The 22,422-nt window shown below is 51.9% G+C and overlaps 6 protein-coding genes and 1 non-coding gene across 7 annotated transcripts; 4 read left to right on the top strand and 3 right to left on the bottom strand.

Annotated features, from left to right (window-relative positions):
- Nucleotides 1-161: 161 nt before the first annotated feature.
- On the bottom strand, nt 162-2,518 carry ASPACDRAFT_113290 (J domain-containing protein). Its single transcript, XM_020195710.1, has one exon. The coding sequence runs from the start codon at nt 2,263-2,265 to the stop codon at nt 511-513; it is 1,755 nt and encodes a 584-aa protein (XP_020059198.1). The 5' UTR covers nt 2,266-2,518; the 3' UTR covers nt 162-510.
- A 4,475-nt stretch (nt 2,519-6,993) lies between these two features.
- ASPACDRAFT_t71 lies at nt 6,994-7,083 on the bottom strand. Its single transcript has one exon. It is a non-coding gene; the product is annotated as a tRNA-Asp (tRNA).
- A 1,233-nt stretch (nt 7,084-8,316) lies between these two features.
- ASPACDRAFT_50328 (metallophosphatase domain-containing protein) lies at nt 8,317-9,572 on the bottom strand (the record flags this gene model as incomplete). Its single annotated transcript, XM_020202336.1, has 2 exons — nt 8,317-9,239; nt 9,377-9,572. The coding sequence occupies 2 exons, from the start codon at nt 9,570-9,572 to the stop codon at nt 8,317-8,319; spliced, it is 1,119 nt and encodes a 372-aa protein (XP_020059197.1).
- A 568-nt stretch (nt 9,573-10,140) lies between these two features.
- ASPACDRAFT_75963 (putative serine palmitoyltransferase 1) lies at nt 10,141-12,513 on the top strand. The gene has a single exon (XM_020204601.1). The coding sequence runs from the start codon at nt 10,230-10,232 to the stop codon at nt 12,087-12,089; it is 1,860 nt and encodes a 619-aa protein (XP_020059196.1). The 5' UTR covers nt 10,141-10,229; the 3' UTR covers nt 12,090-12,513.
- A 664-nt stretch (nt 12,514-13,177) lies between these two features.
- Nucleotides 13,178-14,957, top strand: ASPACDRAFT_75961 (60S ribosomal protein uL13). The gene is made up of 5 exons (XM_020204600.1): nt 13,178-13,278; nt 13,560-13,695; nt 13,956-14,009; nt 14,078-14,336; nt 14,412-14,957. The coding sequence occupies exons 1-5, from the start codon at nt 13,258-13,260 to the stop codon at nt 14,548-14,550; spliced, it is 609 nt and encodes a 202-aa protein (XP_020059195.1). The 5' UTR covers nt 13,178-13,257; the 3' UTR covers nt 14,551-14,957.
- A 1,283-nt stretch (nt 14,958-16,240) lies between these two features.
- On the top strand, nt 16,241-19,089 carry ASPACDRAFT_113274 (putative AMP-binding domain protein). Its single transcript, XM_020195709.1, has 5 exons — nt 16,241-16,625; nt 16,745-16,940; nt 17,089-17,535; nt 17,597-18,226; nt 18,313-19,089. Exons 1-5 carry the CDS (start codon nt 16,446-16,448, stop codon nt 18,618-18,620), a joined length of 1,761 nt encoding a protein of 586 aa, XP_020059194.1. The 5' UTR covers nt 16,241-16,445; the 3' UTR covers nt 18,621-19,089.
- Nucleotides 19,090-20,182: 1,093 nt separating this feature from the next.
- ASPACDRAFT_50324 (putative ubiquitin ligase complex F-box protein GRR1) lies at nt 20,183-22,074 on the top strand (the record flags this gene model as incomplete). Its single annotated transcript, XM_020202335.1, has 3 exons — nt 20,183-20,914; nt 20,968-21,654; nt 21,715-22,074. 3 exons carry the CDS (start codon nt 20,183-20,185, stop codon nt 22,072-22,074), a joined length of 1,779 nt encoding a protein of 592 aa, XP_020059193.1.
- Between the last annotated feature and the right edge of the window lie 348 nt (nt 22,075-22,422).

Raw genomic sequence — 22,422 nt, 5'->3', positions numbered from 1 at the left:
CTATGTGTGTTGCTGTTGCTGTTGTTGCAAAAAAGCGCTTCCTCCCAAATTTCGATCATGTCACTCGTAATCATCATCATCGACTCCTGCTTCATTGAGGATATCCCCTCGCCTCTTAACCCCCCCCCCCCCTTCCTTGATCATTAGAGAAACAAATGCACCAAACCAAGTCAAACCCCCATCCCATGCGCCGAAGTAGTTGCAATCATAGTAAAGGTAAAGCACAATAAAGATGTATGCGAAGAATAGTTGAATGTCAGAGGTCGTCGAATAACGGAAAGAGTTAAAAAGTCATGGATTGAGGGATTCATCGACGGACAAACGAAGAGATACTCCATTAAATCGAAAGAGATACGGGTATATCAAAGCAGGCGTCTCGAACCAAGTCCTCGCTAGTAGTATGTTGGAGAGTGGAAATGGTCGCGTCGGTATGCAAGAAGAGAAAAGAAACGTGGTGAAACATCGCGATGAGTCTGTCTCCTGGCGACATGCTGCTGGCTCTAGAATGACTTATTGAGCGTAAGCAGATTGACGCCTGCCTATCGGTGGATGCGGGTAATCGTCCATGCGTCGGGAATAGGTATCGCGACCGGTATGGGGGATATGCTCGGGCCCAATCTCGCGCGCATACTTGTAATCACGATCCTTGCTACGGGTATATTCCACCTCACCGTAAAGGGGTCGCGAAGAAGACTGCCTCGAGGCACTAGGTCGTGATGACGACTCATAGCGACCCGAATACTCCGCTGGGTAAGCATAAGTACTGCTGCGGACTGGTTTTGGCATAGGACGGCTTGACCCCGAACGATCTTGTCGAGGCGGCGAGTGCCCCCTTGCATGTCTTGAGGACGCGTGGGGTGGCGGCATGCTCGGCTCCACCAGGACTGTACCTGGCTCTGTCACGATCTTGTATCTGGTCTTCATCGGGCTCTCCCCAGGTGGTAAGTCCGGTGTCCCCGGACTAGAATACCCGGAATCATGTTTGTCTGTATTTCGGAGCTTCGTCGTCCGGGAGTTACCGTCGTGTACCATGTGCAGAAGGAACTGCTCCGTACGACTGGTCTTCGGTCGGGAATGGGACTGCGCAGTGGATGCAGATCGTGAAGATTGAAGGGAAGGTCGGATTGACGAGGATACTTTGACAGCTGGCGATGTTGCAGCTGTGGGCATGCTGGGGACCTTGGCGTCATAGGATCGAGACTGGGACTCAATATGCTCGTAAGAGTTGTTGCGGGAACTTGAGCTTCGCACAGTTTCCTTGCTTGGCCGATTGGATCGATTCGAGCGCCGGGAGGAGGAGGACTCGGGATCGGCTGAATCATAAGCGTGAGGACGAGGAGGCGACCGAGATGCCTGTGCCCTTCGATCAATTTCAATAGGAACGGTTCCTTTGGATCGTAGGATGTAATCGCGCGCGGTAGTGTGCATCTTCTCATGCTTCGACTCCAAGCGATCTGAGTAATCCTCCGATTCGTAACGTGCAGGCTCCGGGCGACGGGTTGATTCAGTTGGTCGAGCCTTGCGTGTAGACGACTCCCGGCTTCGTTTCTCCGAGGGCCGCTTGACTCGTACGTAGTAGGATGATGCGCTAGAATCGGAAGCCGCGCCGTCATCTTCAGACTCGCTGTACGGGGCGGCCCGTTCAGGATACCTCTTGTCGTAGGCATCCCGCTTGCGTTCCTTGGTACGGTACTTATCGCGAGACGAGTGGGTCGTCTTGACGTTGTCCCGAAGCATCTCCTTCGCGGCGCGGGCGGCACTTAGGGGGACACTCTTCGCCTTCTTCTTCTCTTCCGCCACCTTGGTCCGTCGCTTGCCGTATTCATCGTACTTGCGAGCTGTCGGCCGTGTTCCGTCGGAATCTAAGCCGTCCTCCTCGTAGAAGTTGGTCGCATCTGCCGGAGTTCTTTCTTCGTAGATCCGCCCATTGCGGTATTCGCGGGGCCCGCTGGAACCAGAACCATTGCTTCGCGTGGACGAACCGTTGGGATTCCCGCCGCGCGCCATCATCTCTCGTCGAAGCTCCGCAAGACGGACCTTATTGTCATATTTGGCTCTTCTTGTCTCGTCGGACAGAAGTTCGTAGGCTTGTTGGACCTTCTGAAACTCATCTTGGGCCTGACTTCGTTGGCTTTCGTCCTTGACCTTGTCGGGGTGCCACCTCAGCACCAGTTTGCGATGGGCGGATTTAATGTCAGCCAGGGTCGCATCTTTCTGGACTCCCAACACCACATATGGATCAATATCTGATATGGAGGAGGTCATGATGTGAAAGCTGTGATCAATTGATCAAGCACACAAGGCACAAATACCATACAAGTGTTAGTATGGTCAGGGATAGAATAGTAGAAGGGGTTTTAAGTGAGAGCAGAAAAGCGAGAGGCGTTGTGTGGCGCTGTATAAAAGGGAAATCGGAGCGACCGAGGCGGTGGACGATAAACAAGTAGCGGGAGGCGAGATTTGGGATGGAGGCAGTGTGATATCGTGCAGGTACCCTGGAGTCGAGTGGGCGGATGGACGGGGGAACGATGGGGTGACGTGGGTTCTCGTGACGATCAATGGCTCATGCTCAAGATTTCACCAGATCGGATATGCGGCCAATTCATGGAGAACATGAGAGAACGAGGGAGAAGCGGAGGAGTGAGGGAGAAAGTGCAGCAGCAAGCAAGCAGACAGGCAGGCAGATGCAGCCAGAATAGTAATTGGAGGGGGAGATTGAGAGGGGAATGAGAATGGAAAAAAGGGGACAGAGAATAGGATGACAACAGTAATAGTCAGCCAGGGGAGAAAACCGGCAGGCAGGCAAGAAAGGGAATGGTCAGCAAGCAGTTGATCAACGAAGAGAGAAGGGAAGAAGAGTGAGTGAGTGAGTAAGTAAGTGGTTAAGTGAACGAGTGAGCGAATATCAAGGTATTATTACTGAAGACTGACTAGTATGAGGGTAATCAATCAGAAGGAAAACAGGCAAGCAATGGGTGGGAACGAACGAACGAACCCACTTGAGGAAACTGGGGCGATGATGGGATGTGCTTCCGGGTAATTCTGCTCAGGGGAAAGCGAAAGTGAAAGTAAATGTATAGTCAGAGTATGGTAAAGTTCAGGTCAGCCAGTCCCTCCCTCAGTTGTACTCATAGTACGGGAGAGGCGACCAACACCAGAGGGGCAAAAAAAAAAAAAAAAAAAAAAAGGAAAGCGAAAAGAAAATAAAAATAAAAGCAAAATGAATAATAATCTTCTTCTAAGGTCAGATCCAAGCAAACTGCGCCACGCTGATTCTCTCCCAAAAACTAAAAGTAGAAATGTGAAAATGTCGAAAAAGTATTAATCCTCTTCCCCCAACATCCAAAAGAAGGATAGGCGTGTGAAGTGGCACCACGTTAGGAAGTTTAGTAACAATGGGTACGGTGCTGCTGAATAGGCACACACACACACACACTCTCTCTCTCTCTCTCTCTCTTGCTCTGTGGACGATGATGAATAATACTGATGATGAATGATGGCAAGAAGAGCTAGAATGACAGCAATATGAGCTGGCTCAGCTTACTCCAAGACGCTCGATGATGCCACGGGCGATTCAAAGGGTGGAGTGGGATAATGTTGGGGGCAAAGAAGGAAAGGGAGGGAGGGATGACTGATAGTGCTGCTGTTGCTGCTGCCGCGGCCGCTGCTAATGCTGATGGTCCTGGTAGGAAGAAATTGAGAGAGGAAGAAGGAGCACATTCCACTGAGTAATCAACAAGTGCAATCAATCATGATAAATAATCTAAAGAGAAGAAGCCCTGCCTCTTCACTTCACTTCTCCTTCGTGCTGATAGTGACTCAGTCTCCTTCAGGCGTTTGTCGCCCTCTTCTTGAGAAAAAAGAAGGAATGGGACCAACTCAGAAGCAGCGGTGAAGTGGATGAAACCAACGATGGGGACTTTTGTCCGTCCTTAATCTTCCCTTAGATGTATTCTTCTGATGGGATAGTGACCAACAGGGGGAGGTTCATCCAATGAAGCGGTCAATTCACAAATCCTGCCTAAGGCAATAGAAGCATCGAGTTGGGATCTCTTCTCTCGCCAGTTCCTTGTATCCTGCAGACGAGGTGCCAGATGAGATTGATATTCCCCAGGTTAACACATGGAATCTGTCAAATCGAACTGGAAACCAGAAGTGATGTGGTACAGAAGCTCGGTTGTTCTGGGTATACTTCGACCGCCTGGTCCGTTCCCGGTCGGGGATGGAGTCGGTACTCCGTACTGTACTTGGGTACGTGGTACTGTACAGTACTCACCATACCACACGGCATGGCACTGGCACTGCAGACAAACCGTCCTTCTTCTTTGGTTCTAGTGGGGGGTTTCCTCTTGACTTCTCCTCGGTTAGATGGAACTCGAGCAAGACTGAGGTGCCCGCCCTGAATACCTATCTACACAGTACCTAGTCATCAATCTTCCTTTGCCTACTTTACTCATGCTAAACTGATAAAAGCCACACGCAGTTTCATCTGTCACATCTACATCTTAGCTAAAAGGCAGCGTGTGGTCAGGAACTCGTTATTTTTTGTCTGTACCATCTCTCCCCCTCTAATCTCCTGTCAAATGTCAGATGAGCACGCACCACCACCACCATCCCCGTTCACCAGGGCGACCGTCCACCGGTCAGGGTATGCGGGGCAGCCGGGACTTGGGACTTGGGAGAGGTGGGTTCGTCTTTCCGATCGGCCTCGGATTTGGTTCTCTACAAATTTCCAGTCTCCAGTCGTCAGTTGGCACTACCCTCTTGCATGCTGATTGATCAGATAGATGGTTCCAGGCCAACTAATCATCGTCGATATCGCGACCCTCATGAATCTCACCACCACCCGCCCTAAACCCTGTTCAGTTTGACCAGTGGCCATCGACAATCGACCTTGAACCGCAGCAGGAGAACCCCGCATCACCACCACAACTCGTTGGCGCCCGCTGTGACTGCCACACCCTTTGCACCTCCGTTGTTCATAACTTCACCCACACCATCTTGGCTGCTCTCCAACTACCTCGATAGGTCGACTAAATTTCTCGTCACCTTTGCCTTCACCGAGAAGTTTTTATAGTCCAATCATCGACACGGTCATCTGCGTGCGCTTTTCCCCCCGCTGCATCGTACTCCTGTTGCCTCACCGAGATGATACGCTGAGTTCTGCAGCCTTGAATTAGCTCGGCGTATTGCTCCTCCCTCCCCCTCCCCCTTCACCAACTCTTCTCTTTCTTCACCCTCTTGATATTTCTCCCTAATCCATAAGATATAGCTTATTGAACAGATTAGCTTCGCATTGCGACCGAGCATCGCGCAATTTATTCCAATCCAGCGGATACATGCAGCGACACCCGGGAACACCAATTAGCATGGTACCTGACGAAGCATCCATGGTTACCACCGCCCTCTAACATCACCGATCCGATCCGGTTTCGCGTGGAATGGTCCCGTGGGTTGGTCCCGAACGGTTCCGTGGTTGTGCTTACAAGTTGTCCTAGATCTCGACTACTTCGTCCTAGTGCCCATGCTCATGCCAGGTCCACCTCTCGACCTGTCCTGGCGGTTGGGTCATCACAAACTCCAAGGCGTGACACATTCGTCTGTAGATCTATCACCTCCATCTAACCTTGCGATAAAAGCTAAAAGAACAATCGTCGTGTGTTATGTCTTCTACGATTGGATTGTATGTGGTCGCGCTCTACCGGTCTCACCTCGCACTAGCCTGTCAGATTACCTTGCCTGTGCCACTTCAAGCTGCCTGTGTTCATGATCCCTTCAACGGCTGCCCCTCACGAAGCTGATTGTTCTCGAAGGAGTGACTGGGCCCTAGACCGAGTCATCTGCCCCAGAAGCGAGGCTTGGCCTATCATTCTGGCCGCGCACCATGCAATGATTATCCCGGCATTAGTTTGCAGGCGGATGCTTCGATTTCTCGTTGGGCGGCATCCAATCACATTGCAAAGGCGCGCAAGAATAGAGGCGGCTACCATGAACATTCGTCAAGAGTTTTTCTCTGGGGTGGAAGCTGTAGCAGTATGGTGCGACACGTTAGCAAGAGTTTAATGGACTCCTCGCTGAGTCGGAGAGTATCTTTATTCTGGCTACGGCAACGTCTTGGATGCAGGATCGGCGGAGTCGATGATCGCTTGGTGATATTCAGTACTCCGACTCCGATCGGCCGCTCAAGCAACCCTTGAGCCGATGGCATACGTATGACTATCTCCGATGAGGGCTGACCGAGTGAGCATGTCTCTGTCGCTTCTCGAGATTCCACGCGGTTCTTAAGACACCATACCTATCCATACAGGCAGCTTCGAGCTTTACTGACCCACAACATCCACAAATGAAAGCCTACCGGTAGGTGGGGCTTGGAGGCACAAGTGAATCTCAAGTGCGAGTGCCTCGTGGAAGAGTGACGGATTCAACTTCGACACACTATTAAGTATCCCTGGTTCCGCGGTCACCAGTTGAAGGCCGCACCAGGGGGATGACCGAGCGCCCACCAATGATCTCGACCACTAGCGATCCTGGCTGCATCTTATCAATCCAGTCGGCGGTTACCTTACCTACTTGGCTCTAGTTTCAGCCACTAGCTCGATTAAAGGAAAACTCATGGCTATGGCCGCCTTAGCGCCCCAACCCCAGCCAGGTGGCGCTGTCCGGACTCCGGGCCACGGATGCAGATTGTAGTGGTAGTCGTCCTCGCGTTGGATGACTGATGAATCGTACATGTAATACGAAAGCTGATGCGGGGCCCACCTCAGCTGCGGTCTGATTTTACGACTGTGGGTGGCATCTCTAAACTGATCAGCATTTCATCCGGGCTGATATGTTCCATTGGATCGGGAAAGTGGGCCTGAAAGAAACGACATGGAATAAGAACAGCCGAGCCACGCGGGTGGACCTGCCTCCTCGCTGCTCTAAAAAGTACGTACCTATTGTGCAGTTGGTTGTACAGAAGAGTATCTGAGCGGAAAGGGCGCAAAAAGAAATCTCCCCGACTGGGAGTCGAACCCAGGTCTCCCGCGCTTGTTCCCGTCTGGGATTGACAAGCGGAAATCATGACCGTTAGACCATCGAGGAAGCTCGTTGAAAGAAGCTCAGAAAAGTGTAAAATGGAGCAAAACCTTTAAACTGCTACTTGCAGAAACAGTGGATGCTGCAGATCAAGCAACGAACCCCTCATCCTTTACATCATATGCTCCCTGTCTCCATCGGTTTACCCCACAACTTTTGAAACCACTCGATTGATTATTATTCCTGCCAAATGTCCTAACTTTGAAGATCCTTTGATTATGCCGGAGGTGCGGTATATTTCTGTATGTTTTGATGATCTATTTCCAGCTCAGTCGCTGACTTGCTCTTCTCAGTCACTATCCACTATTAACTCGATAACTACAATCGGGACACAAGCCCCCTTTGTCCCCAAAGCCGCGGACCCCCTCCCTCCCCCCACTACGGAGTACTAAGCACACTTTTCAGTCTTCTGTCCCTGTCCATAGGACAGGGTCAAGCGCCTGCAACCCCCTCACTAGGCGGTTCCAGATGGGTCCTCGTCACCTACTACTATCCTCGACTGGTAACCGCTGATCGAGGCACTAGGACACGACACTTTACTATCAGTTCACCCAAAGACCACCAGGATTCCAGCTGACCCCCGCCTTATCGCGTTTGACTATAGGACAAACACGCATTTAGATGACACCCAGGCAAAGGAAACATTTCATGTGATCTTTCAAACCTGACTACGTCTTGCGATCAAACAAATGCATTATCCATGGGTCTCCTGAATAATACAGTATTAACAATAGCAGGCATGACGGATTGTCGCTCATGGGGTTTATTGTACTCCCTTCCTTCCCTACTTTCAGTGACTAGGTGACTTTATTTCCGGCTCGAGTTCGTCAAATGACGATTCGACCCAGCACATCGAGCAAGGGAGCCATGAAGCATCACTCTTCTCAAACCCCGCCTTGCTGCCACTAGCTCATGATGTAGATCACTACACAGGTATTCCTTTAGTGATTAATTATCACAGGCCTCCAATCACGTTGAGGCGTCTACCCAAAGGGTAAAGGAGCAGATTCAACTGCCCAGGCTGAAAAGTTTCTTTGTTCCAAGGCAACTACTGACGCATACAACCTAAAACAGCCAGGGATACGTCAAATTGGAGGTCAAAGCTCAAGCTGTTTGTTGGAAGCTAGATGGTATCAGGACCTTCGAGACAAAAATGCAGTACTATGCTGAGGTAATGCTTGTGTGCTCTAGGATGGCCAGGCGTCATCTCTAGCCCCGTGCGCTTCAAGTCGCTGCTCATCACTCCTTCCATGCCGGGAGTTCTAGATCAACCACAATGGGTGTATTGAACTTTTTCCCTCCTCGATAAGGCCAGCTCGTTGCCATGATTGCCGCATTGATGATGCAAGTCTCGCGTCTGTGCGAGTGAAGCCCATTCTCATCGTCATGTTCTCCTCTCTTCAGGCATGAAAGGGCAGATTCCGAATCTGATCGGTCGGCTTCAGTATTCTGAGTCCAGCCTAGCGAGAGGTCAGGCAATGGAGCTAGTATAACATTCTGCGTCGATTGGAACAGTGCTCCGAGTGACGTTGCCACTTGCTCAGCGAAGAAACCATCATTGTCTAGCTTCGATGACTTTTTTCCTGTCAGGTCCACGAGGCTTTGCTTTCTACTTCCCCAAGGAGGGAGAAAGCCTTGAGTGATTTGACTTGGTCGATCGTGAGTATTTGACACAAGCAGTGACGGTATGGATGAAGGGGACCACTTCACCCTCTCATAGCCGCGCGACTCGTGCACATGGCCACATACGGCCAGCATCGGTCGAACGTTGCTTAAGGCCTCGCGAAGGGCTTTGCAGCCGACTGATTCAGCCGTTGTTCCATGACGGTCGCAGTGTGAGTGAGGAGGGGTGTGCGTTACCACAATGTCAGTGTCCAATGGAATTCTGCCCCAAAGCTCAGCAGCCTCCGAGGAGTCGTATCCATAAGCCCAGGTCCCTGGCGATTGGGAATATGGAGAGCCAAAGACTTTGAAGACGGTGTTTGGGCCGTTGGGCCGCCTCAGCCGGACTAGTGCTGACTCGTGCCTGAGAAATACGATGGAAGGGAAGGATGCTTCGGTGACAAGTTCTATGCATTTCCGAGGGTCTTCGAGATGCTGACCATGAAATTTCGAACCATGGCGGGCATAGAAATCGGCATCTAGCGTAATGTCATGATTTCCTGGAGCGCTTTCATACTTCAGCACACTCATGCGTATCGACACTCTTCCTCAACATCCCTACGAGCTGCGGTCTCTGGTCTGGGACAAGCCACAGGCGGCTTTCGTGCAAGCTCGGCTAAGTATTGTAAGTACTGACCACAGATGACAATTTTGACCTCGAAATCAGCCGCAGAAATCCAATCCATAGTTTTACGAAGCTCAGCCATGCTACCATGGTTGGTGAGATCACCCGCATGGATCAAGACGTCTCCAGCTGGTAGCTTGAAGCCAGCCTCAGAGGGAGTGTAAGCATGCGTGTCAGAGACACAGACGAAACGTGTCTTTCGGCGCATCTTTGTTATGGGCTTCTCTGAAACACTCATAGGATTAGCGGATCTGTTTCTATTATCGGCAGGGCTTAGCCAGGACATGGCTCAGGTAGTACATGCAACCTTGCTGTGAAACAACAAGGCTTGGTATCCAGCGGTTCATGTTGCCTGCTCACCTACAGCTGGCGAGTTCTTCTATTTCCAAGTGAGGAATTCCAAAGGTAAAAAAGTCAAAATACGGCGGGAATTGCATAGCATTCTTGTGTGACGAGGAGAGTATCACCCAGCATCCTAGTCTGTCGCCGGAGTATATTGAAGGAGAGATAGAGAGTTATCTAAGTTAAACGAGTGACGACATGTAAGCGGTCTGTCCCAGCGGGTACTGGTAGTAGACACCTGAGGCATTGAATCTGTATCTCGAATCATCGCTTAAAGTCAGGTTTGCACCGAGCCCAATCAACAATCATCAATTCATCTCCCGAAGCAGCCGGAAGTGGGGCCAGGCGACCCCCCGATTACATGATGATGCACTTTCAGCAACCTCACGATACCACCTCCACCATCATTCTTCTTCCAATCCTCTCCCTCACTATTCGTCATCTGAAGCTTGAGAGGCACGTGATTATCTCCGCTCTAGAGACTTGAGGAGGTGCATAGCTTTCCTCAAGTCATACTTGCAGCATGCCTCGGTGGAAGCGCAGTAAGACGCGCTCTGATAAAGACCTGGGAGCCAGCAACGGTGGTTCTGGAGCGCCAGCCGATAGCCCCATTGCTCACTCTACGGCCATCGCCTCTCTCCGTGCTGTCAGCGGCAGCTCTCCGGACACAATGAGAGGAGCAGCACAAACCATAGTCCCAGATCCTGAGGCGATCCGCAAGCTAGCTAAACAGCACGCCGAGTTCGGGCCCCTCGGCGATCCGTCGCATCTTTACACCAGCGAGCACCCTGGGGGAGAGATCCCCGACCCTGTCATTGATGAACCTCCGTACTTCTTTGTCTTGACGACCTACGTCAGCTTTCTCGTTCTCATCTTCCTCGGCCATTTCCACGATTTCTGGGCTCAGTGGTTTTCGTCTCATTCCTATCGGCATCTGAAGCCCCAGAATGGGTACGCCTCTCTGTACAGCGACTTCGAGAGCTTCTACACGCGTCGATTGAAGCAGCGGATCAACGACTGCTTCGAGCGGCCGATCACCGGCGTCCCCGGCAGACATGTTACCCTCCTCGACCGGACCACCGAAGACAACCTGCATTTCAGCTTCACGGGCACGACCACCGACACACTGAATCTCAGCTCCTACAACTACCTCGGATTTGCTCAATCAGAGGGGCCTTGCACCGATTTCGCGGAGGAGACTCTCCGGCGGGAAGGTATCTCTCTCGCGGGCACCCCTGACGCAGGAATCACCAAGTTGCATGTTGAGGTCGAGGATCAGATCGCCCGGTTCGTGGGCAAGGAGTCCGCAATGGTGTTCTCTATGGGATTCGTGACCAACGCTACGATCTTCCCGGCCATTATGGAAAAGGGCTGTCTGATTCTGTCCGATGAGCTCAACCATGCATCCATCCGGTTCGGCGCCCGTCTCTCGGGGGCTGCTATCCAGGTCTTTGCGCATAACAATATGGCGGACCTTGAGAAGCGCTTGAGGGAGGCGATCTCGCAAGGTCAGCCGCGTACTCACCGGCCTTGGAAGAAAATCCTTGTCACCGTCGAGGGCCTGTTCTCGATGGAGGGCACCATGTGCAATCTTCCTAGGATCCTTGAGCTGAAGAAGAAGTACAAGTTCCACTTGTTCGTTGACGAGGCTCACTCAATTGGCGCGGTTGGACGCCATGGACGCGGTGTCTGTGACTACTTCAGGGTCGACCCTGCAGAGGTCGAGATCCTTATGGGCACTTTTACCAAGTCCTTCGGAGCCAATGGGGGTTATATCGCCGCCGATAAGGCGATCATCGACAAAGTGCGCTGCATCAATGCTGGTCAAGTCTTCGGCGAAGCTCCGTCCCTGCCTGTTCTAGCGCAGATCTATTCCTCGCTGCGCCTTATTGCTGATGAAGACCCCCTTCATCCGGGTGAAGGCAGAGAGCGCATGCAGCGTCTAGCGTTCAATTCACGTTATCTACGACTTGGACTGAAGCGACTCGGGTTCATCGTTTATGGACACGATGATTCGCCCATTGTCCCCCTGATGCTGTACAACCCCGCCAAGATGCCTGCGTTCTCCCGGGAAATGCTGCGTCGGAAGATTTCCGTCGTCGTTGTGACCTACCCTGCTACGCCTCTTGAGCTCTCCCGTGCCCGCTTGTGCGTGTCGGCTGCGCACACCAAGGATGACCTCGACCGCATCCTGCAGGTGTGCGACGAGATCGGTGATGCTCTCGAGCTCAAGTTTTCTTCCGGGGTCGCAGGGGGCTTGAAAGAGCCCCTCTCTTCTGAAGAGAACCCCAATGGAGGCCATAAGGCCATTGAGCCCCCGCGCTGGACTCTCGAAGAAGTCATTGCAAGGGGCACGCGAGATGCTAAGCTGCCTTTTTATTAGAAAGCAGCCGGCACAAATCTTGATCTGTATGATGTGATGGAAGATAGCACACGTCTTTGCTTCTTTTGTATAATGCTGCACGACCCCCTCCTCCTTTTCGACATCGAAATTCGCGCCTAGACACAGCCATCGCGTGCGATCTGTCCCTTCTATATGGTGCCATTGCTTTGGCGCGCGCGACGGACTCTAAGTCCCCGTCCGACGCCGGACTGTATCTTCGGCGAGACTCATGGCTTGGCTTGCCGTTTGAGAGCACATATTAATCTTAATGTATACAATATTCACTTCTAGCTGCTATAATGACCAGCAACTCTCGCTTGGGCTGGGTTTTTCTAATGATTTGTGATTGTTGCTCCATGTTTGATTGAGGGGACTTGCCCATACATGGGCGGTAATCGGTAAGCGGGTGGCTAGAACCATTGGCTGACTGCCTGCGGATTGCACCGGTCAGGTGAAGCAAGTGAAGGGTTTTAGGGTGATAGTAAACTAATGACAGAGACCTTAATCCTTTCTGATACTTTTAGGGACTTAAATGGTGAATGCGACCGTAGCAAAGGGACCGATAGGCAGTAGACAGTATGTAGATTGATTACCAGCGTATCTGGGGGAAACACTGGGTCTACGCACTATCTAGTTATTTGCGGGGTGGGCACTTGTCTAAGTTCCTCCCTCGCAAGACTAATGCAATGAGGTATAGCCTGGCCGTGCAAAAGACAGGAACAAAATGGCAGAGAGTGACTAGTATGTAGCGCTTCTTACCAGCTGCACAAAGCACCCAATATCTGTGCAAGGGCAGCCTTGAATCCATGGAATATTGCCACTCAGGGCAAGACGAGAGCCAGTCACTGCCCATCACTGAACAAGAGATAAGGGCTGGATTCCCATCCTGCTGTAATGAGGGTTATGTATCACGTGACACCCAAGCCACGCCACGGGAAAAGAGGAGTTAGGGCTGTGGCCCTCGACGGGGGAGCTTCCCGCACAAAGAAAGCCCGTAGCGCCGCTCGCTTAGCGACCAAACCCCAGCGAACCTCCATCCGACCATCCGTTGTGTGTGCGTTGAACCTGCCCACAACGACAACAACCGCCGACAACTTATACATCCCAAGGGAGTATCCTAGAGCAGCGCTCTTCCTATCGCTGGATATTTTCCTTTCGACACAGCAGGATGTCCTCCATCGATCCAGTCGTGCGTACTACCGCCCCTTCCACACCTACACATGCAAATACGCACATAGGCACATGCACATCCTATCTTGAAATCTATGTCTGCAACAATACCGGAGACGGAGTGCAAGAGGAGGGATGATTTGGGGGGATTGGAGAATTGAGATGCGAGAGAGGAAGGGGAATGCGAGACCCGTCTCCCCGGAAAGAAGAAGCGGAGGCGATGGAAAGACCGGGAACATATCACTCAGGGAAATTGGGAGAGAAACAGAAATCGCTGACTTGTGTTGGAATTCTTTGCAGGTCGTCATTGACGGCAAGGGACACCTTCTTGGTCGTCTTGCCAGCACTGTCGCCAAGCAGCTGCTCAACGGTCAGAAGATCGTCGTCGTGAGATGTGAGGCTCTTAACATCTCCGGCGAGTTCTTCCGCGCGAAGCGTACGTTCATCATCTATCCGATCCGAATTCGAATGCGATCTCTTGTGTTTGCCATCCCCTGCTGTCGTCTGGGTTAAATCCTTGGTGTATGGTGTCTGCTACGTGAGGTGCAAGGCTGTGGATGTGAAATAAGTTCCGACATGGAGGAAAGAAGAGTCGGGATAATGATGGACATATCGAGGCGACAGTTGGGGAGGAACACAAGAGATGCGCTTTATGCTGAGGAAACAACATCGACTGACCTGGATCGTGCGATATAGTCAAGTACCACGCCTACCTTCGCAAGATGACTCGTTTCAACCCCACCCGCGGTGGTGAGTCTACCCTGAAACTTTCCGGCAACCCCGATTCTCTCGACTGGTGCTGAGTTTGATTCCCACAGGTCCCTTCCACTTCCGCGCTCCCTCCCGCATCTTCTACAAGGCCGTCCGCGGTATGATGCCCCACAAGACTGCCCGTGGTGCTGCCGCTCTGGAGCGCCTCAAGGTCTTCGAGGGTGTTCCTCCCCCCTACGACAAGAAGAAGCGCGTCGTCGTTCCCCAGGCCCTCCGTGTCCTCCGCCTCCGCCCCGGTCGCAAGTACTGCACCGTCGGCCGTCTGAGCCACGAGGTCGGCTGGAAGTACCAGGACGTCGTTGCCAGGTATGTTTTTTCTGTTGCCGTGCTGGAGCGGTTCCTATCGCTGTATCGTGATCATGGCTAAACATCCTTCTACAGACTCGAGGAGCGGAGAAAGGTCAAGAGCAGCGCCTACTACGAGCGCAAGAAGGCTGCCCGCCGTCAACTCCTCCACGCCCAGAAGTCGGCGGCTGTCAGCGAGCAGACCAAGACCGAGCTTGCTCAGTACGGATACTAGATACCTGGTTGCGCGGCTGGTTGCCTGTGTCTGTGATGGGATGGGATGGGATCGCGAACGGTTACGGTTATGTTTCAGCGACAGATGGACGGCGAACCGATCGACCTTTTTTTTCTCTCCCTCTGTCCCTAACCTTTTCATGAAACCCCCCACAATACTTACGTTGTGACGCACATGGGAGGCTGGCGAGATTCGAACTCTTAATACACAAAAAAGAATTTTTACGGGAGCCCGTTTTGGGATGAAAAAAAAGGTTGTTTCCAAATAGCTGACCGTTGACTCGCGCCGTGGCGGTCTAATTCCAAGAGATTTTTCTTTTTTCCAAACTGTTCAGATGACTTGTTGTGATGACCTCCCCCTTTCAAAAAGAAAAGAAACATTACATTCAGCTTCATCTTGGTATATCCGCCATAATTGTCCAAAGTTCTAATTACGCCATGCTATAAGCCGCGGGTCCAAGTTTCTCGATGACCTCGTATAAATGCCGCAAGAACCGGATGGATTTTATCCCCATTGTCAACACCACTCTCAGCCCCCTTGCGTGACGAAGGCGCATGCGACAAGACAACACCTTGCCAAGACGCCTAGTAGAGTCCAACTTTGGTGTACAGATCTACAAATCGCTCATCACCGTTGTCGTAGTGAAAGAGGCCAATGCCGTCAATACCGCCATCCCAGGGTAATCTGATGATGTGATGAGAGAAAGAGTATTGCATGTGTCCGGATTGCCTTCATGCAATCGGAACAAGGCACTTGCCGCTTAGCGTGATTATCGCTGCATGGTTGACTCATGTACCATCATCATCTACGGAGTACAGTACCATCCATCCAGTCATACTGAAGATCTGAAGATGATCGATTGTGGGAACAGTTGATGCTCCATCCGATCTGTCTGTGAATCCTTGATCCGGTTCTGGATCCTATCTGTCGGTAAGCACTGACCACCAGTGAGTAGAGTGTCCCTGCGGTGCGGAGACAGTTCTGGACTGTTCCTCTTTTTCCTGCTGGTGCTTAGTAGCCTGCTGTACTTACTTAGTTCGGAGCGGGACCTTGTTTGATGATATGACTGGTGCCTGGTAGTTCCATGCAGAATCGGATGTTTGATGAAGTATTTGCACTGGACAGTACTGTACTGTAACTATATGGTACACCTGTAACTCGCCGACTTACTATGTATGTTATGTCCAAGTCGATACGTACTCAGTCAAACGGGGCGTGGATCTCGATTGAGTTGATTGATTGCTTGATTGTATGAGTAGTACCCATGATGTATTGTGTTGATTATGGATTGGGACCAAGGTGGAGGCCGCTAAGGAACAAGAATTTTCCAGTGGTCAATCATCAATGAGGGGAAATGTGTACTGTGTGTATTCCTGGGTACTGGGTAACTTAGTCATGTACGAGTCGGAGCGTTCGACAATATTTTCGTCTGGGAATTGGTCGGTGTAACTTGCTGAACTTTATTGATTCGGTTGTTGTCGTCAGCAATCTCGAAATACATTGAAGATACCCGCTTCATTGGTAGGTTCTTCTTCATCTGTGGACGAATCAAGTCTTGAACAATGTGCGAGTAGAACGGGGTTGTTTGAAAGTTCCAAGTTGAAAGGGAAGGATCCGCTTTTTGGGCTCCGCCGCGGCCCCGACGCCCCGAACGATGATCATCCCCGCATTTACTCCTCTTTTACTTCGCTTCTCCTCTTCTGGAGCTACTCGGAATCTCCCTCTGCTCTCCCCTCCTCCTCTTCCTCGTTTTCTCATTTCCTCAATCTGAATCACACACGCCTCACTCCTCATCCTGACCAGTGCCTATCCAATTGGATTCTCTCCAGGGAGGACATTAAAAGCATACACGAATTTGTCCCTCGCCAGTCACACATCAAAGAACATCACAAGCTATGTCCTCCGCAAAGGGCCGGTTATCGGGCCTGCTCGCCCATTTGCTTCCCACCACCACCAACACCACCACCAACACCAATACCTCAACCTCTACCTCAACCTCTACGAATCGACCAGTCAATTTCCACACCCTATCTCCAACATACTTTCTTCCTCGAGCTGCTGCCATCGAACCACATGTAAGTACTGTTTTTTGTCTCGAGACTTTAGCCCCTCAAAAGTCTGGCCGACATGAACCCTCCCTTCCAATCAATGCCCCCAACTTGGCACTCATAATATTCATCACACTTTGAAACAGGCCGAAGCAATCTACCACATCACCACCAATAATCAAATCCTCCGGCGAAGCTATATCGAATTCGCCGACCGCGCTCGCGGCCTGGCCTATTTCCTGAAGAGCCATGCGTTCAAGCGCGTGGGAATTCTCTGTCCTAATACCCCGGCTTTCTTGGAGGCTATCTTTGGCATTGCCGCTGCTGGGGCGGTGCAGGTTGGTATGTTATTTTTTTTCTTTGTTCTTGTGCTATATATGTAGTTTGTTTGCCTTGTGGGTAGTGGGTGGAGGGGCTGTTTTTCCCTGGGGGGAATTTGGCTGTGTACTGCTTGGAAGGGGTTGATGCTGACTTGAACCTTCTCCTATAGCGGTGAATTACCGTCTCAAGGAAGAAGATATCGCCTATATCTTTACACATTCAGAGGTTGAAGTGATTATTGTGGACCAGGAGTTTCTGCCCCTATTACAGCGCTATCGGGCGACGAAACCTGATGTGCCAGTGATTGTGGATACCGATACCGATGAGACGGAAGGGCAGTTGTCTGGGCCGTTTGACGATGCGGTCTTGGAGGGGTTGAGGTTTGATGCCGAAACTGGGGCTCTAGGGTGGGATGGGCTGGAAGCTCAGGCAGCTGCCGAGGAGGATGTTCTCGCGTTGGCTTATACGAGTGGAACTACGGCCAAGCCGAAGGGGGTGGAGCTCACCCATCGGGGGTGCTACCTGGCGTCGTTGGCGAATCTGGTCGAATCTGGGCTGAATGTGCATGAGGGTCGGTGCAGGTATCTGTGGACTTTGCCGATGTTTCATGCGGTCGGTGAGTGTTTCTTCTGGTCGAGAATGCCCAAGGACCTAGTGAGACTGATGCTGTGGCACAGGGTGGACCTTCCCGTGGGCCGTGACGGCTGTCCGGGGTACGCATTACTGTCTGCGTAAGATCGATTATCCGCAGATCTGGAGGTTGCTGAAGCAAGAACGCATCACGCATTTTAATGCGGCGCCGACGGTGAATACTTTGCTTTGCAACTCACCGCAAGCCGAACGTCTGCCGCAGTCGGTGCGCGTGACGGTGGCGGCTAGTCCTCCGACGGGCCATCTGTTCGAGCAGATGACCGAGTTTAACCTGCATCCTGTGCATACTTACGGGATGACGGAGACGTACGGCCCCATCACCAAGGGGTACCATATGCCAGCGTGGGACAACCTCGCCCCGACCGAGCGATACGAGAAGATGGCGAGACAGGGCCATGGATTCCTGACCAGTCTGCCGGCCAGGGTGATCAAGACGGATGTTCCCGAGGGCACGGTTGTAGACGTTCGCCGGGACGGCAAGGAGATCGGGGAGATCGTGTTTGCCGGGAACATATGTTCCCGGGGCTACTACAAGGACCCGGAGGCGACACGGAAGCTGTTCCTTGGTGGTGTGCTCCATTCCGGCGACCTGGCTGTCTGGCATCCCGATGGGGCCATCCAGATTCTGGATCGAGCTAAGGACATCATCATCAGCGGTAAGTTAGATCCCTGGGTTGCGGTTTGGTTCTCATTGCTGCACCCTGTTCCCTCTCCGGAATGTTGTGCTGACGTACGGCTCTAGGGGGTGAGAATATCTCCTCAGTTGCCTTAGAGGCGCAGCTGGTGACCCACCCCGACATTCTGGAGGCCGGGGTCGTGTCGGTTTCAGATGCGCACTGGGGCGAACGTCCCAAGGCCTTCATTACGGTCAAGGAAGGTAGGGAACTCGATGGCAAGGCGGTCATTGAGTGGGCGCGGAATGCTAGCGGCATCAGTAAGTTTATGGTCCCTCGCGAGGTGGAGGTGGTGGCGGAGCTGCCTAAAACCAGTACGGGGAAAATCAGAAAAAATGTACTGCGCGACTGGGCTAAGGGGGCGTCTCGGACGTGAAAGAGATGGTGGGTTGGTTCTCGGGAGAGATTGTATCACTCTATGGTCTTGTTCTGGTTGAACGGGTTGTGACTTTATATAGATTGGATAGAGTGTCGCAGGAGACGATAAGGGCTGTACACTTGGATTCTCTTTGATTCTCCCCTCTTTAACAAATCACGTAGTCGGGTAGTGGAAAAGGGGTAATGGCGGATGAGCTTTAAAAACCTATTCTAAACATGATCCAAAGGAGGGAGCAACCCGAGGTGGATCCTATTTGTCTTAGATGCGAACCACCGGGGATGGTGAAGGCAACGAGCATGAGGGGGAGGGGAAGGGGGGAAAGCTTTGGATGAAACTGAAGATAATCAAAGCTCAGCCCCAATAATTCTAGCAATTCACCTGGTAGACAGTTATGCTTATTTAGCGAATCTGCTAGTGTTTGTCGAGGAATGCTAATAATAATCATGATACCTTTGATGCTTGGGTGAATTGAGGGATAAGTAAGTGGGCGCACGGGTCGACCACCCAAGAATAGCATAAGTCAATAATATGGATGATGTCGTTCGGCAGCGGGCTTCCCTGGCAGTTCAGTTAAGTTACCAAATATTAACTAAACTAATCAATCAACTTTCCCCTCCTTTCTCACCTTAAGTCGCAATCAAGCGATGCTCGGGATTGTAAAGAAAAAAAATTTTTTTTTTCAAAGATTAAAAATACTAGTTACTGTTGATTAGGCTGAGGTCAGTGAATGAGGTACAGTACAAAGCTGTTTGTTCTCTTCCTACCTAACTTTAAGTAGGTGAATATTTATCTCTGTCTACCTTAATCATCCTCTTTCTTTTCTTTCTCCTCTCCCGCCTTTGTAACCGCCTTCTTCTTCTTTCGTCGGTCCCTCTCCGTCCCAACCAACCCCCCCCCCCCCCTCCTCCGTCCCCTCATCATCAACATCCAACATCATCAACATCATCATTCCTCCTCTGCCTCCTCCTCTTCGCAACCTCCCTGACAGCCCACCGCCGCTACGTTGATTACCTGTAACTACCACCTTTTGACTCTATATTGCTATATGATACTCACATTTCCCCCTGATCGGGCTTACAGATTCTCTGGACGCTCCCAATCCCGCCCCGGGTCTCACCCTTTCGGTCCTCCGACCGGGATTCCTCCTTCTCCCTCGCCTCCTCCGCCGCCCGACGCCGTCCTCTCTCTCCTCCTCTTCTCTCCCTTTCCCCTCCTTTCCCTTGCCTTGCCTTGCTTTGCCTTCGTCGGCATCCTATCGCACGCTCTTTCGACGCGTGTTCCTCCTCTCAACGCCGACCAACCTGATCTCAACTCGCCTCTTCTGTCCCCTTTGACCCTTCCGTTTTCCCAAGGCGAACCTCAAATCTCAAGATCGGTCTCGAATCTCTGATCACACTTCCGGCTTCCCCTCTCCAATAGGTGACAGCCACATTTTATATGAATAGTTTCTCTATCAAAAGCACAACACGTTGTATCCTGGCCGAAATAGGACAGCGACCAGTCCTCCACCTCCCTCTCCCAACAAGCACGCTTGCCACCACTTTCCGACGTTGGTCCTGATGCCCCGCTCAAGGCAACCCGCTCGGTTCTCGAGCGAAGCTCCCTCCGAATCCTCCTCCTCGACCTCCCCCGATCGCACCGCCGATGATGACACCGACTTTTTCACAGCTCAAGCCAACGATTCAGAGTCCTCCGTGGGCGCTATAAATGGCCGGGATTCCCATGCATATTACGACTCAGATCGGGCCCTGCCGCCCATCGGACGGTTGCCTCCGGAGATCTTGATCGCCATCTTCGCCAAACTGAGTTCGCCAGCCGATATGATGAGCTGTATGCTGGTCTGCAGAGGATGGGCGGCAAACTGCGTGGCGATCTTGTGGCACCGGCCATCGTGCAACAGCTGGGACAACATGAAGAGCATCAGCACCACAGTGGGCAAGCCAAACAGCTTCTTTCCTTACTCGGACCTAATCAAGAGACTGAACCTGTCCGCTCTCTCGGGCGACGTCAGCGATGGAACGGTCATGACCTTTGCTCAGTGCAACCGGATCGAGCGATTGACGCTGACCAACTGCTCCAAACTGTCGGACACCGGCGTGTCAGACCTGGTGGAAGGGAATCGCCATTTACAGGCGTTGGATGTGTCGGACTTGGGGCATCTCACCGACCACACTCTGTACACGGTGGCTAGAAACTGTCCCCGGCTTCAGGGGCTCAATATCACGAACTGCACCAAGGTGACGGACGACTCCTTGCTTGTCGTGTCTCGTAATTGCCGACAGATCAAACGGGTAGGTGGCCATGGCTACTCGGATTCTACATCATGGTTGCTAATATGTGACAGTTAAAACTGAACGGAGTCGCGCAAGTCACGGACAAATCAATTCTGTCGTTCGCTCAGAGCTGCCCGGCCATCCTGGAGATTGACCTTCATGACTGCAAGCTCGTCACCAACAAGTCGATAACCGCCTTGATGGCGACACTGAATAATCTCCGTGAGCTACGACTGGCCCACTGCACCGAACTTGACGATATGGCGTTCTTGGAGCTGGCACCGCATATTACTTTGGACAGCCTGCGCATCCTGGACTTGACATCCTGCGAGAATGTTAGAGACGCTGCCGTTGAGCGTATTGTGGCATCGGCGCCGCGCTTACGGAACCTAGTGCTCGCAAAGTGTCGACTTATCACGGATCGCGCAGTCTGGGCCATCTGCAAGCTCGGCAAGAATCTGCACTACGTCCACTTGGGACACTGCTCCAACATCTCCGATGCAGCCGTGATGCAGTTGGTCAAGTCCTGCAACCGTATCCGGTATATCGACCTGGCGTGCTGTACCCGTCTCACGGACGCAAGTGTGCAGCAGCTGGCTACGTTACCCAAACTCCGGCGTATCGGCTTGGTCAAGTGTGCCAACATCACGGACAACAGCATTCTAGCCTTGGCGGGTCCCAAGGCTTCCCACCACTCCGCAGGAATCAGTAGTCTAGAGCGGGTGCATCTCAGTTACTGCACTTTTCTCACCCTCAGAGTATGTAGTCGAACGATGGCTTTTTCTGTCTTTGTCTGGGACAATACTAACTGGCCACAGGGAATCCATGCACTGGTCAACAGCTGTCCTCGTCTGACACACCTCAGTCTGACGGGGGTTCAGGAGTTCTATGCGCGAAAAGAATTGACCGAGTTCTGCCGCGAGGCGCCTCCAGAGTTCACGCCCCAACAGCGCGACGTTTTCTGCGTATTCAGCGGCGATGGTGTGAACCACTTGCGTAACCAACTGAATCATATGATTCCCCCTCCACCGCCGCAGGACATGACGGAGGCGACCATGTATGATGACGACGAAGAACTGGACGAGGATGAGGGCCAGGTGACTGGCCTGATGCGCGCGACGGCGGCCACGGCGATTAATGACGATGATTACATTGACATTGGACATACACCCAGTTGATACCCATACCCTTTTTCCTCTCCTTATTTTTGAGCGTGTCTTGTGCATCGGATTTTAACATCTATCATTTTTTTTGTGTATGGTTTTACAAACATGGTGTCGTTTTCATTTCTCTATTGTTCTTCCCATTCTCCATTTTCTTGGGCCAAGCAGCGAGGGGTTCCAATTTCTGTTTGTGTGCACACAGGGATTTCCGTTATGAATTTGCATAGTCGGTAGTGGTGTATCTGGGAGCTGGTTGTTGGGATGTGTTTTCTTCGGGCTGAGGCTGATTGGCGATTGCGTTCGTCTTTGGGGGGTGGGACTTCAACTTTCTCTGCCTTCTGCGCTCTGCCTGCCATGATACAT

This window comes from Aspergillus aculeatus (genome assembly GCF_001890905.1).
Source record: "Aspergillus aculeatus ATCC 16872 unplaced genomic scaffold ASPACscaffold_3, whole genome shotgun sequence".
In the NCBI taxonomy this organism is placed as follows: domain Eukaryota; kingdom Fungi; phylum Ascomycota; class Eurotiomycetes; order Eurotiales; family Aspergillaceae; genus Aspergillus; species Aspergillus aculeatus.
Note: the sequence above shows the minus strand (reverse complement) of the source record. Positions and strands in the feature narration are given on the sequence as shown.